General features: G+C 42.3%; 4 protein-coding genes across 8 annotated transcripts; 2 read left to right on the top strand and 2 right to left on the bottom strand.

The window, feature by feature from the left end:
• Positions 1-52: 52 nt before the first annotated feature.
• On the top strand, positions 53-5,169 carry LOC143896190 (doublesex- and mab-3-related transcription factor A2). 2 transcript variants are annotated; one of them, XM_077403833.1, is made up of 3 exons: positions 53-1,333; positions 3,983-4,264; positions 4,357-5,169. In XM_077403833.1, the coding sequence occupies exons 1-3, from the start codon at positions 1,124-1,126 to the stop codon at positions 5,041-5,043; spliced, it is 1,179 nt and encodes a 392-aa protein (XP_077259959.1). In that variant the 5' UTR covers positions 53-1,123; the 3' UTR covers positions 5,044-5,169. The 2 variants fall into 2 exon arrangements, with proteins under 2 accessions (XP_077259959.1, XP_077259960.1); XM_077403834.1 differs by having other exon boundaries at positions 4,001-4,264.
• Positions 5,170-5,972: 803 nt separating this feature from the next.
• Hyx (cell division cycle 73 hyrax) lies at positions 5,973-9,064 on the bottom strand. Its single transcript, XM_077403830.1, has 4 exons — positions 8,900-9,064; positions 6,897-8,167; positions 6,527-6,668; positions 5,973-6,273 (listed from the first exon to the last, which is right to left on the bottom strand). Exons 1-4 carry the CDS (start codon positions 9,028-9,030, stop codon positions 6,237-6,239), a joined length of 1,581 nt encoding a protein of 526 aa, XP_077259956.1. The 5' UTR covers positions 9,031-9,064; the 3' UTR covers positions 5,973-6,236.
• Positions 9,065-9,268: 204 nt separating this feature from the next.
• On the top strand, positions 9,269-11,802 carry Vha26 (V-type proton ATPase subunit Vha26). Its single transcript, XM_077403844.1, has 5 exons — positions 9,269-9,459; positions 10,009-10,184; positions 10,359-10,527; positions 10,634-10,817; positions 11,034-11,802. Exons 1-5 carry the CDS (start codon positions 9,427-9,429, stop codon positions 11,150-11,152), a joined length of 681 nt encoding a protein of 226 aa, XP_077259970.1. The 5' UTR covers positions 9,269-9,426; the 3' UTR covers positions 11,153-11,802.
• On the bottom strand, positions 11,290-14,421 carry Rad60 (DNA repair protein Rad60). 4 transcript variants are annotated; one of them, XM_077403841.1, is made up of 7 exons: positions 14,274-14,421; positions 13,900-13,981; positions 13,702-13,747; positions 13,409-13,592; positions 12,960-13,145; positions 12,733-12,895; positions 11,290-12,669 (listed from the first exon to the last, which is right to left on the bottom strand). In XM_077403841.1, exons 2-7 carry the CDS (start codon positions 13,970-13,972, stop codon positions 12,380-12,382), a joined length of 942 nt encoding a protein of 313 aa, XP_077259967.1. In that variant the 5' UTR covers positions 13,973-13,981; positions 14,274-14,421; the 3' UTR covers positions 11,290-12,379. The 4 variants fall into 4 exon arrangements, with proteins under 4 accessions (XP_077259967.1, XP_077259966.1, XP_077259963.1 ...); XM_077403840.1 differs by having other exon boundaries at positions 12,733-12,877; positions 13,346-13,592; XM_077403837.1 differs by having other exon boundaries at positions 13,346-13,592.
• Positions 14,422-14,862: the final 441 nt, after the last annotated feature.

Raw genomic sequence — 14,862 nt, forward strand, 5'->3', positions numbered from 1 at the left:
CTGCAAAACTTTTGATACTTTTGGCAATTTTCTTTTACTTTCGCATCGAATGTAAGAATAAATTTTCGATTTTCGATCTCATCGAAGTTGAAGAGAATATTATTGCTCGAAGAAAATGGAGATGTCTTTTTAATTTTCTCAATGTAAATTTTGCTTGGAGAAATAGAAATTACCTTGACGTAATCAGCCTTCGCGTAACAAATTTATCTATTAGTTCTTAGCCTTCGACTTGAAAGCTGCCTCATAAAAATAATTGTTGAGAAATTTAGTATATAAAACACACATCGAGAAGCGCGAGAAACTTTTTTTATTTTTATTTTTTTATTTTATTTTCAAAATTGTATCTGCGACGACAACGTTTACTTGGCTTTTATTCACACGACTCATTAATCTCCCTTTTAAATCGCGGCGTCGCGTATCCTCGGCGATGTAACACGGAAAAATGAGACAAAATCGTACACCAGCGAATATATCCGTGATACTCGCCGGGTAGGAGTGGCGACAAGAGCAAACACAACGGAACCAATCGCCGAGGAAGGGTGGTCCAGCCGCTGTTTGTCTTCTCGACCCTCCTCCGCTCCGGGGATGCCGCGGAATCGCGTGGAAGAGCCTAAACGTCCCGTACATCCGCACGTCCGCGGCCAATCGAACCGGACCGTCGCCAAGCCGGAAGAAACGAGATCTCGCCGGCGATTAGATCGCTCCGGCTCTCTTTTCGCGCAGTTCCGAATTAACGATCGCCGAGAAGCCGCGCGCGCGGTAACGCCGCACGTGCGGGAGCCAATCTTGATCTTCCTCTCGCGATTCTCGAAAGCTTTAACGTTTCCGCTTGAAAGCTCCATTAGCTTCGTCACGCAGTATCATAATAATTATACCGTCGATGTAATAAATATACATTTTTATAATTGGCAATCAACTGTCAGCTTTCAATACCGCGCGGGTCGCCGAAAGAAAACCCGTCGTCGTACATTTCGAAAGGATTTAAAAATCGTAAGACGTTCGCCGCGGCGCTCGAGACTTTCCTCGACGATTCTACAACGAGATCAGCGCGATGTGGACCGCCGAGTAAATAGAGAAAGGAAAACAAAATCGACTCTAATTTCGCGCGGCGTGGGACGCTACCATGCTTCGCGGTAAGGGCAGGAGCAGGTCGGAGAACAACGAAAACAACGAGGGAACGGACGGGAAGCAGCGGAGACCGAAGTGCGCCCGTTGCCGGAATCACGGCCTCATCTCGTGGCTGCGGGGCCACAAGCGGGAGTGCCGTTACCGGGAGTGCCTGTGCCCGAAATGTTCCCTGATCGCCGAACGGCAGCGAGTGATGGCCGCGCAGGTAAGCCGCGACGCGCGGAGTTCTCCAATTTGCAGGTCACTCGACCCCCCTTTTCGGTCTTCCGTCATCTTTCATCCGATAATTCTTGCTTTGTTTGTCTTTCCTTTGTATAACTGTTACCGCGACGGTGCCGTTATTTGTATCGTTTTACGCGTTTCATCTTTGGCGCGCCGTTTAATATTAGAAAGCCACGAACGACGCGATCCGAAATGTCAAATCGTACACGGTCATTCGCGAATGTAAACGTCACGGATCTCACCCCCTCCATTTACGCCGTCGCTAACTTGGTACGCGCGAGCGTGTTATCGCCGCGGCTTTGAGCGGATGGATCGTGCGTGAGGGAGAATGTAAAAGAAAAATGTCAATTCGATGCACGCGCAGTTGAGCGCGATTAACGCGCTTCCGATATTTTATTTCGCACGGTTCATCACCTTTCGGTATTTAAAGAGACGCCCGATCGGAGCTCGTTACCGCGTACGTTATCGCCCTGCCGCGACCCTTCAATGAAAAGAGAATCGCGCGCTCAGTGTTTCTCTCCCTTTCGCAAAACGGAACAACGAATGTGCCATAAAAGTTCAAATCGGCAAGATAATTTACGGTTGAAACTCGATATTTATTCGGAGAAAGCTGATATACGAAATAAATAATGTAAAGAAAAAGAGACGGAAAAATTTCAAGCTCCGTTTTTAAGAGGATCCTATAGTGGTAGTAGCAGAGTTACGTTACACTGAGAAACAAATGTTCTGGAGATTTAGCAAATATTAATTTGCACACAACTGTGACTCCATTTATTAAAATAAAGAAAATTTTTTTCTCAGATAGTTATAGACAAGGACGGATATAAATATATAACACAGAAAACAGGATTAGAGAAAAGTTGACATTATCAACATCGAGGAAGTTCGGCCTTCGCTATATATAGGATCCCCTTAACTTATAAATTTGAATTCGTAATGTAACAAACATGGGGATTTCGTGCGTCATCATTTTTATTTACCGCCGACGATTTCAATTGTCTCCTCGCGCTCTTTCGATATCAGGAATTTATTTCCCCCTAACATCGCGATTAAACACGAGCGTGCGTAATCGTCACGGGCCGGACCCCTCGAATTCGGGCGCGATCGACATGCGTGCGAAGCATCTCGCGGACGATTTCCTCCTCGTCCTCGTCCTCGACCGAGAGGACGGACAGGAACAGCAGGAGGGCGAGATAAATTAAATCCATTAACGCTCGGGGTATAGCGTTTCATTTCTGTTTGCATAGTCATTATGATACTCGATACTTTGTTTGCAGCGAGACTTTCGATGCGGTAAACGCGCGGGGGCGAGAGCGGACGAGCGACGTTTAAACGCTACGCACGTATATGTCTACCCCCGTATCTTCGGAACGGAAATAGTCGGACAGAGCGAGAAACTCCACACGGGTGGTTGCGGTCGAGCAAAACGTGCGTTCGCGACCGTCCATCCGGTAATAATCGCCGGTGCACCGCGCGTGTAACCGCGCGCGATTTTATCGCGGGAAACTTTCGCGCCGCGCGCAAACTCGAATCGCGGTTAATCCGCGGTGATTAACGCTACCGGAAGTAATATCACTCGGAGAAATGTTATCGGAATTATTTATATACACGTGTACGCGCACACGTACGTATAATATATGCTGGAATACGGCTTACTAAATTCTATACTTAAACGATCGCCGCGAGAATTAAGAACGTGACATTTGAATTTGTGGAATAAATTCTATTTTAATTCTTTAATAAAATATCGAGTACACGTGGCATTGTCATTAATATAAATCCTAATATTAATTGCGCGCTGTTGAATTTCGCGAGTCGTATTTCCCTAAGTAAGACTTTGTAGCGAACGCTTTTTGTAACAACAACCGGAGGAGAGAGGAACACATGGCGAGATATATTGACCCGCCCGAGTGAAATTGGATAGTTATCCCCTTTCGGACCTCGGTGATCGAACGCGGAGATCGACGAGAAAATGGGACGAAGAAGGCGACTGGCCTAGTAGATTCTCTCCCCGGCATCAGCGACGTGAAAGATTATTGCGGGTGGTCCAGCTTGGAATAACAGCGCGGTAAATGCGGCTCGTACATAAGCGACGGGTCCATTTATAAGTCGGGCGTATAGTCATGATCCATCGCGATTCAATTGCTATGCGCCGCATGTATAAGGATCTTTATGCTCGACGTATATTTTGCCATTATTAATTATAGCATGGTACCGCGAATCGATATTGCAGACCGTATATTTTTACTCGTACTAGTCTCCGAGATTTTATGACTTTAAATTATTTACTTCTCCAACACCTAAGAGAGAAATATTTTATATTGGGATATTTTCGGTTAGATTCACGCATTTTTTAAGTTTAGCCTTAGATATATACGTTATTAATTTATTCACGCACATTAGCATCTAGAAAGAAAGATTTTACATATTAGGATATTTCCTGTCGTATTCACATATTTTTAAATTTGTATACTCTCTAATATATTATAATTTTCTTTTCTACGATTTGCATCCTTTTCTGCTTTTAAACATATGCCAAATTCGCGAGATACTTTTCTTCGTTAAAATTTATATAAAATTTAAGATAAGCAGGTTGGGAGAATTTTAATTTTTCCTTTGGAACTGAATAAAGACAGTTGTTTTCGGCAAGGTTGCTCTGAAAAGACAACAAGCAGCCGAAGACGCGATCGCTCTTAAAATGGCAAAGGTGGCCACCGGACAGAAACTCGATCGGCTTCCGCCGGGCAAGATCTTCGGAATGTCCGTGACGGAGCCGAAAGCGACGGTGGATCCAAACGAGGATGCGACCCCCGCTGCGAAGAAGCTCGACGGAGTTTCCGAGGATTCGAAAGATCCTCCACGTATGTCGTCGACCAACGATGCTTTACCCGCTCGTATCCAAAACGTGTGTCCTGTACGTATGAAACGAGATGTAAAGGAGTCGGTTCGAGTCCATCGTTAATTGAAGATCCTTCTACATCCACGTAATTCTCCTTTTGCTCTCAGGATAGTCTGGAGACCTCTTCGAGATCCAGAAGCCTCCTCTTCGACGCGGGCAAGCTGGAGGGCGCCAGAGAATCCACCCTGGTATCTCAGACCTCCGTGGAGACTCTAGCCCGCCTATTCCCGAACACCAAGCTGTCGGTTCTGCAATTGGTGCTGCAACGTTGTGGCCAGGATCTGCTCAAGGCGATCGAGTACTTTGCGAGCGACAGCCTGGGCCTCGCCGAGCCAGCGATGTCGACCAGCATCGGCCACGCGTCCTCGGCCTTCCGGCCCCCGCAGACGATCGTCGACAACAGCGCGGGGGAACAGCAGCAGCAGCAGCAATCGATTCCCGGCGCAATGCTGGCACCAATCTACACCAGCCTGTCCAGAAACGTCTACGGGGATGCGGGTTACTGCCTGCTGAACATCGTGCCGAGCGAGCAATTCGCCAAGGGCACCGATCTGCCGATCGCGAAAACCACGGCCGATCAGGAGACCGTGGCTCTTAATTTTCGCTACAACAATTACTTCACCACCGGCGTGCAACAGCAACTGCGGGACGTGCGCATGTGCGCCCAAGTAGCGGCGGATCGGTTGTCGTCCGCCAGATCGGCGGGCATCCTGCATCATTTGCCTCCCGCCGTGCTGCCGAGCATCCCCTGCGTGCAGCCCAATTGCACGCAATGCAACTACAAGTTCACTTGAATATATTTCTCTGGAGGTACGGCGAACTGTACAAATATTTATCGCGGTAGATCGCTGCAGAATAGTCTCTTAATATTAATTCTCCTAAATAAGAAAGTAATAATTAATAAAATTGAAGAAAGTATATGTGCGGGTTGAAATATCTCATAATCTTCTTTATCTATATAGGAAATTTGTTTTAATCGAGAAGTATTACATTATTTACATGTCCCAGTTACTATATTACGGTTTTGTTAACTGATCGTCAGCTCATCGAAAATTGCAAAAGAAGGAGCGATGTTATTCAATTTTCCGCGCAAGAAAACATGACGGGGTAATTGAAAAGAAACGCGCAACGAGAGAAAGAGAGAGATTGTCGATCGCCTCTCCCGAGTGACGTTCGCTCAGGGGAGGGAAGGCGGGGCTTGCAGCGAAGCTGTCGGGGAGGACGGGGTAAATCCGTCGTATTTGTCGAAGTAATAGGGCGTCGGTAATCTAGTTAGAAATATTCGATCCACCACCGTATAAACAACGCTGGCCGGTCAATCGTACCGCAGTCGAAGTCGCGCCGCAAGCGATTTACTTTGGCTTTGGTTTTAGGAGCAGAGAAAACAGACCGAATCTCCCCCCCCCCCCCCCGCAAAAACTCACCCCGTCTTTTCTCCCTCGGGAGGATCCGCGGCATCGCGTCTCGAATTACAAAGCACGCGCAAAGAAACTTAACACCGCTATCGATCGTCGAAATGTAATCCTCTTGCTCGTTTGCCTGAAAAATTGGACGAGGCAAACCCTCGTCGCGTTGGCACTTGAAAATTTTTTTTCTCGCGCTCGTATTCCGTTCGGTCCTCGAATAAAACTCGAAGGCCTAACGGTCACGTTTTAGCTTTGCAAACGCAGTGTGAATTTGAAACTTAACACAGAATTAACTTTTCAATTGAAGAAGACGTATATAACGCACTGCAATTTTTTTTGTGTTTTATTCGTGCAAGCAACAACAAAATGTAAACGCGTCTAACGTAGTGTGACAACGATTCTGTTATCACACGTCGCATCGCTTATCATGGGTACTTTTACCCACGCACAATCAGCGTCGCAACATCAACGCCGGAAGGCCTCACGGCCCTGTATCTTCGCGTGAGAATTCCAACCTATGGGGACATAGGACGCCACGACGAGTATATTGCCATTTCTGCAATCCCAATCGCTTTAGAACTTCAGAAACGAAGATGTGGCTTGTTCTTGATCATATGTCTGTAAACATACAATTTATCTTGATTATTATTAAAGGTATACATACTTAAATATATATATATATATATATATATATATATATGTATTATTCATCAAACAATGAGAATTAAAAAAAAATTGGAGTTAGAGATTAAATTAAAAAATTAATTAATCAGCTTAAGTTCAGAAATAAGATCGTTATATTACAATAGAAAGATACGCGTGTACGCGCGCGCGCGTACGTGATAATAAATTAAATTAATAAGATACTCGCTTATCGAGATGTTCCCAAAATATCATTAACGCTGCTCTGTCCAAGTGCCTCTTTGTCCGACTCAAATCGATCACTGTGACGGCCCATCGCGCTACGTTCGTGTCCAGTCTCATCTCGTCGTATTTCAAATGAAATGCGCATACTATGGAAGAAAGAACAAAATTGCTTACACATTCGAAATATAATACCGAGTCGCAAAACATAAATGAAATAACTGCGAGTTATATTTTCTTCTTTCCATGAGAAAGCTAAAGATTTACAACATTATTTAGTGTAATCGCAATAAAATATTTGAAAGATTGTACAAAGTGTCAAAAATAATTGTAAGCGCGAAAATTGGTATTTTTATTTTAGAAATATTTCTTCGTACTTTTCGAAAAGATTTCCACCGGATTTCCATCAAACGGCCAACCCTTGAATTGCCATGCCGGTCCCATGACGAACACGGCAACGACTCTCTCCCAGTCGGCGTGGGTGAGCTTTTGTGGATTATCGACTACCCGATAAGGTACGGTCAGACCGCCTTCCTTGCGTCGTTGAAGAAGCACCTCATTCTCCCGCTTGGAACCCTGCGCCCGTTTGTCCTCATTGCTGACGTACTTCAAGTCCTGGAGGATGTCCTTGGCGTTATACATAGTGATAAGAGATGTGTTGGCGCTGGGAATGATGATAATGGGCGTTCGGCTGGGTCGCTTGTTCTGCGCGGCTTGCTGAGGCGTTAGTTTAGCCGCGGAAGTCGGCAGTAAACCGGAGGTTGGCGTAGCGGACGGATTGGTCGGGGGTTTTCTCACGGCGGGATTCGTGCCCTCGGTCACGGACTTTAACGTCATGCCGTGGTACGTGCCCATAGTGTCGATCTTGAAGCCTTCCGTTTCCTCCTTCTGCCGGATGAAACGCTCCTGATCGTAACGATTGTAGACGGCCGGTTGTGGCAGGGGCCGCATCGGTGTCGACCGCGGCGTTACCATGGGCGTAGGCACGATAGGTCCCTTCTGTCTACCCTCCTCGCGCGCTTTAATGCTTTGCAGAATCGCAAAGATGTTCTTCGCGAAGATCTTGCCGCTGCTCTGCAGGATGGTGGCGCGCGTTCGCCATTGCCGCTCGCGGGACACGATGTCCTTCGTATCGTCCACATCCATGTCGAGGATTACGCGTAGATCCGAGCCCATGCCGATGTCGTCGTTCTCCTTGATGGTGGTGCGCTTCTTCGCCAGACGTTTCGCTTTGATCGCCGCAATCTTTTCCACCGACATTGCCTCCGAGAGCGATTTGATATTGTCGACGGTGACCGACGCCTCTTTAGGAGCGTCCAAACGCGCGGCGAGTTGCTCCTTCACCTTTTGTACGTGAGTCTCCTCGAAACGGGGCTTCTTCGACGATCCGCTTTCCAAACCGTCCTCGGCAGCGCGTTTCACCTGAGTCGGGATCTCCAACGGCGCCGATTTGTCTATGGCGGCTGACGTGGCGGTCTCGCCGTTGAGATAGGCCAGCAAGTCTTTTCTGTCGGGCCGACGCACCACCGGGATATTCTCCGCGGCCGCTTGTCGCACGTACACTGGATGCGTAAGCTGAACATGTTTCAGCAGGAATAAAAGACACTCGAGCGTATAGTATTCCTTAGGCGTTCCCTCTTTTCCAGATCTAAAAACGAAAACAGAAAGAATGGACAAGTATCTATCTCGAAGAAATGTTTTATACTTTGTAGCGCTTATTGTTGCCAATACTTAATCAATCTTTATCTCTATACCTCCTTAAATAAAACATATAATTGTTTCGTATACAATGTGGCTTTGATTGTGAATTAAACTGTGAAAAAGCAGAGGTAAAAGAAAATAACAATCTTATAATCTAACTCCAGAATAAGCACGGTCCTATAGATTTGGGAGTAAAGGGAAATGTGATATTTGAGACTTTGGCCGTGCGATATACATTGAGTCTGATTTCCAGGTCACCTAACACCGGTATCAGGTTGCGCAAAACAGAATCGAATACCAGACACCGCGGCACTACAGTTTAAGGGTCGATCTAAAGCTCACTAGGAAAGAAAATTAAATTTTGTTTAAGGATACGGAAAAGACACCGTGAAAAGATAAAATTTCTAAAAAGCTCTGGAGTCCCTCGGTGAAAATCGGATAACGTTTCGCGAAGGAGAATCACAAGGCACGTGGCGACAACACTTCTAACACGATTTCCAGCACTCTCCAGCTGTCACTCGCCCCGCGCGAGGGCGATTTCTCGTGCCTCGCAATATGTACATCGTATCTCCCTCTCTCTTCCTTCTCTCTCTCTCGGGCTCTCGCTTTAAACATGGCAGTCGAGCAGATTGCGACCGCGCGGGGCGGTATCGAGACGCCGTTCCCGACGTAAGCTCACCCATAAGTCAGATAATTGGTCTTGACGTTCTTCGGCCAGGAGAACTCGCCGAATATGATTTGGTTCTCGCGTTCGATTATCTCCTTCTTGTTGACATTGTACTGTCGCAGCAGACTCAACGGGTCCGCCATGATCGCGAAGCGAAACACTCACTACAGCAAAGTGGGGGGCAAAAGCAAACTAATCAGAGTACTCCCCCTCCCTCTCTCTCTCTGTTTCTCTCTCTTCTCCGACTTCCACCGGATACGCAAACGACCGCCTCAGGGACCGACCGATCGTAAAGGCGCGCGCGCGCACGACGACGGGGCCGGGGGCCGTCGCCACGTGCGTTTGGGGACGCCGCCAGCGCCGCCTTCGGTCACACTTCTCGCCTTCTCGGCTCGAGTCATATGACCGACGTTACGCCGAGCATCAGACGTGCTGTCGTAGGCGTTGACTCGACGACTCCTCCGCACCGCGTCTCGTGATCCCGAGCCCTTGCGAGCCCTCCGATTGTCTTCGGGAAAGGGAACGGACCGAACGGCACCATGGCTCTCAGCGACGCGGACGTGCAGAAGCAGGTGAGCGAGGGAAAAGGGCATCCTTGCGTAACGGTCCTCCTGCCTCTCGCGCTATTAATATCTTTTACGATTATTTATCGTCGCGCTGGAACGTTTACCAGCTTCGCCCGAGCACCCTCCTCGAGGAGGGGGTTGCGCGCCGCGCGAATATCTCGGATTTCGTTCTCGTAGCTGCTCGAAATCTGTGTACCCTTGTACCAGCGGCCAAACGGAGCGAGAGACGTCCGCGTACTTACGTCCAAATGTTAGGCAAAATCGAATAAATTAATGGCCAGTTGCGAAACTTGGAAATCGGGAAGAATTCTTTAATCGTTCGTCTATGTATACGTCGTAATGTCAATGGGATATTTGAACATTTAAAACTTAAAGAGATACAGTTGAGGCTCCTGGCTAAGACATATGACTTGGAGAACACATATTTTTATGTAATTTATTATGCATTCTTTAGAGGGAAAGAGATATATTGTTCAAAGGTAGATTTAAGTAGTTGATTGTTAAATTTTGTCGTTGTAAGAGGCTTTTCTGAGAAAAGAAACGGTACAATTATAGATCAAGCATATGATGGCCTTCATAGAACAAGAGGCCAATGAAAAGGCAGAGGAGATAGATGCCAAGGCGGAAGAAGAATTTAATATTGAGAAGGGACGTCTGGTGCAGCAACAGCGTCTCAAGATCATGGAGTATTATGAGAAAAAGGAAAAGCAAGTTGAACTGCAAAAGAAGATGTGTGTATATGAAAAATTATTATTATTTTTTAATTATATACTTATAATATGTAGACTGTTAAAAATTTCCATGATGATCTTATAATTTCAAGATTTAATTTCTCAATTTTTAAAAAAATTTTTAAATAAAAATGTCTACGATACATGGTCACATTTATAATTTTATTACCGTAGACAATCCTCAAACATGCTCAACCAAGCACGATTGAAGGCTCTAAAAGTACGCGAAGATCATGTACGCAACGTCCTTGACGACGCTAGAAAGAGATTAGGCGAAGTAACTCAGAACTCCGCGCGATATAGAGAAATTCTTCAGCTGTTGATCATCCAAGGGCTTTATCAAGTAATATCTCTTTGTAACTTTAATTACTTTGTTATTATCGTATGTTACGTGGCTCGTCACTTTCTGACCCTATAAATGTTTCTATATGATTTATATTTTTTTACAGCTAACAGAGGCAAACATTACTCTTCGCGTTCGTCAAGTCGACGTACCTCTCGTAGAATCCCTCATCGACGGCATTCAGCAACGGTATAAGCAGAAAACTAAGAAGGATATTATCTTGAAGATCGATACCGATAATTTCTTATCTCCCGAAAGCTGCGGAGGTGTGGAATTATTAGCAGCCAGAGGTAATTATATCGTCGAAATTCTTCTTTATTGGGTCAATCGTGAAATTATTAATCGCTGCCTTGCAAAAATAATGAAAAATTATTTATAATATATCACGTAAATTTGTAGTGATCCGAATTACAACTTAGTTTGATTTTAGCGAAATAATTATGCGTGTTTTACATTATATTAATTGCTTGATTAATATCGTATACAAAATAATTTTTGTCTCACAGGGCGCATAAAGATTAGCAATACTTTGGAGACCAGATTAGAGCTGATAGCGCAACAATTGGTACCCGAGATTCGTTCCGCACTGTTCGGACGCAATACAAATCGTAAATTTAACGATTAAGCTAATTTCCTCGACAATTGATTGACTCTCCAAAACATTCCTTTTAACAGCAAATTACTACCGCATTATCATGTATTATATAGAATAAAATTAGCGTACGACACGCCTTTTGCCGAGCCTAATATTTTCAATGAAAGTATCTGATGATGAATTGCCGTGCAATATTTATCGTTGAAAGAGTCGCAAGCAAATATGTACATTATTCTTCACAAATGTCCTTTTATTCCGTTGTCTTTTATTCTATCCTCTATCCTTCTGACAGGTGATAAAATCACGAACGTAAAGTGTACAGCGATCAAATACTTCATATACTATTATACTAATATATTTGATGTCAACTTAAAAATTGGTGTTCATAAACGAGACAAAGTGTACTTTCTCAGGTTAGGAATGTTAACGCGGATGAAATGTATAATTAATAATTATTGTTCTTGACTGCTTATGTTGAAAAGAATATAGCCGTTGCAATTGAATGTAGTACAGTCAATATATTGTGCAGAATCGTAATAAACAGAAATATTGAAGTGGGCTTTATATGTATATAATACATTTATATACCTATAGAGCATATCGGTATGTTATGTACATTATGTATAATATAATTATGTATTACAATATATATAAATATATGATTCGTTGTTGTAAAAATACCTTTTTGAAGAATTAAGTTCTAATACCATAATATATAACGTTGTATCGATAAATGTATTTTAAGGCACGCAACAATTATTGCTTGATTTAAACACGTTCTTGTAAGACTAATATATAACTATCGGTAACAAGTACCACATTCCTTATTATACATAGAAACAAAGTTGCAGCATGAATAAAATGTTTTAAACTCTGTTTAAAAATCCATTGTTGATAATTCTATCATAAATATAGTTTGATTTCGAGAGAGAGAGAGAGAGAGAGAGAGAAAGCCGACTTATATTCCTTATATTTATATATCTTTCAGATTAAATACTTTTACAAACGATTTATTTTTATGTAAATAACCTACTTATTATTAACGATAACGATTTTTCAAAAATATTTAATCAGCAAGTTCTCATATATATTTAACGATAAATAAGATTTGATAGCCATATACAGGTAATTAAAGATGTAATATAAAACATTAAAAATAAAGTAAATAATAGTAATAATATATTTATAGTACACACAATAGTGAACGCAATGTGTAAAAATGTATTTAAAAAATTCAGGCTATCTTTATATTACATATTACGTAGAAATATGAAGATCGACGCAAGCTTCTCCTTCGAGATCCAAAGATTCTGGAGTATCAGTCGGACTAATCTGTTCTCCATCGAAGTAAAATTTCAGCTCTTCCTCCTTTACATTAAGTTGCTCAGCGCAATTAGCGAACAGCCTCTTAAATTGTTCATCCTTTTTAAGTGGAATAGTCAAGGATTGCTTTTTGTTTGCCGTTTGTACTTTAATGGTGCATACGTCCTCATCGTTGCTCTCATCCTGGGACAACGTGTTCATACCTGGATTCACTATCCCACCGTCTACAAGTATAAAGTAAGCATTGCATTATTGTATCGTAAAATCACCGACTCATTTATACTAACCGAGTATATCTATAATGGAAAGTTTGAGCGACGCAGGGGTGTCGGTGGGATTGATAATTTGATCCTTCTTCATGATTAGTACTTCATTCACGGAAACTTTTTCTAAGTCAGCGTAATATTCGAAAATTCCTTTGAAACTGTCATGCTGTAATAAGAGAGTTATCTTTACGAAAATAATTATACGAAACTGTGACTTGCCATATTACTAGCTAACCACTGACACATACTCTACGCATACTTAAACGATCGATTCTATTTGATCTCCAATATACTTTTATATTCATCTCATAGTTGTCATCTTCCTTATCATCATCCGACAGAGCGATTATATTATCTTTACAAGATTCAACGGTTAATTTAGGTACTTCTTCCCTCACGAATTCCACGCCGCACTCCAGACCAATAGGCAAACGCTGAAACATTGGCATAAAAACTATACGTATACTGCCCTCTTGAATTAAACATCGACATATTTTACATATAACATAAGTGATATTTATCTCGAAAAGAATATGAGCTACGTTTTAGAAGCTCCAGCAAAATATCAAAACTCGATATCTGCTTTCAAGATAAATGATAACCATCCATGTATATGTATATAAAAAAAAATTACCCTTCCCCTAGTTCGTCTACCTCTAGTAGCGATTCCATTATTCCTTCTATTATTCCGTCTTACCGTCCTGCTTCGCGTTTGTATACCGTCGTCACTCGTCTCTTCCGCATTCGTGTCCTTTGCACACAAGTCTTCTGCATTTATTTCTTTACCATTTAATTCTTCACCTTTTATTCCTTTTCCATTTATTTCTTTACCATTTAAATGTTCACCATTTACCTCTTTACCATTTGTTTGCTGTTCAATGCTGAAAATAAAACAAATAATTGTAGATATTATTCACGTAATATTAAAATTTTTATATTTTATAATCAACACAATATATTTTAAATAATCACGATCTGTGTAAGACGTACTTCGTAGGAGAAAGTTTCTCTCTTTCGAAACGTTGTTTCTTCAATGCTAAAAACACAAAACATCATATTTAATCGTAAAAACAAATTGTATATATCCAACCGAGTATCGAAATACATTGCAGCTGCTTTATTTCTGTATTTCCATGTACTCAGTTTTCATAATTAAGTCACAATTGTCAAAAATAGTGAAAGTGTTACCTCTCAAGCGAGCAACAGAATTTGTATATGGATCATCTTCATCCGAAGAGCTATCCAGTGCCATTTGACTCATTAGGAATATCTGTACGATATAATACGCAGTTTCTTAAAATACATAATATAATCTATTACAAATACAACTTGTCATTATCGTGCAAGACAATAAAACGTTCATTTTCGTGAAAATCCTAAAACAATTCGTCGCATTATTCAAGTATAACCTTGAAATCAAACGTAAACAATAATCAGCTGCATGCAAAATCACAAGCAACAAACTCTAAAACTCGCAAAATGTCAATTTTAATGTTTGTTCATCACTTGGCAGTCATAACATTAAAATAATTGTTTCAGCTTAACGCAAACTCAACACTTACTTTGCAATTTATCGAATTCTTGCACGAGTTAACTCCTGTGGCTTTCACGTGCGACGTGCGCGTAATATAAACAGCAAACAGCACAGAGATCCTACAAAACCTAAGACGTTAACCTAACTTAAACTGGTTAACTTAAAATGGAGGGTCAGAGGTCAAAAAACTTGGAGCGATCAATAGGGGAGACACGACGACAGGACCTGATAGGACCAAGCCTATTTGGCCCATCCCAAATGCAATTTAAAAAAAAAAAAAAGCGGATTCATTTTGCAGAAACAACAAAAGTTGGAACATGCATGTTTTGATATCATATCGAAGAATCGTCAAATCAAAGGTTTCTAATTAATTCTAATCGTAAGAGAGTATAACCTACGATTTATTTTTGCGTGGTATGTGAGTTAGAAAAAAAATCGATCAATCAATTAATTAATTTGCCTATTATATTCTTCCGACAGTTTGTCAATTTTTTGTAAATTCAAATGTTTGCGGGTATGACAGGTCGCTAATGAATTATTGATAATAGCGAAATCTTGATTATCGGTGTCGCGAATTTACCGATCGTCGCGCGATATTTCGCGCAAATATAAAAATT

The sequence above is a fragment of the Temnothorax americanus genome, unplaced genomic scaffold (assembly GCF_048541705.1).
Source record: "Temnothorax americanus isolate GAGA-0224 unplaced genomic scaffold, ASM4854170v1 Scaffold18, whole genome shotgun sequence".
Taxonomy (NCBI): Eukaryota; Metazoa; Arthropoda; class Insecta; order Hymenoptera; family Formicidae; genus Temnothorax; species Temnothorax americanus.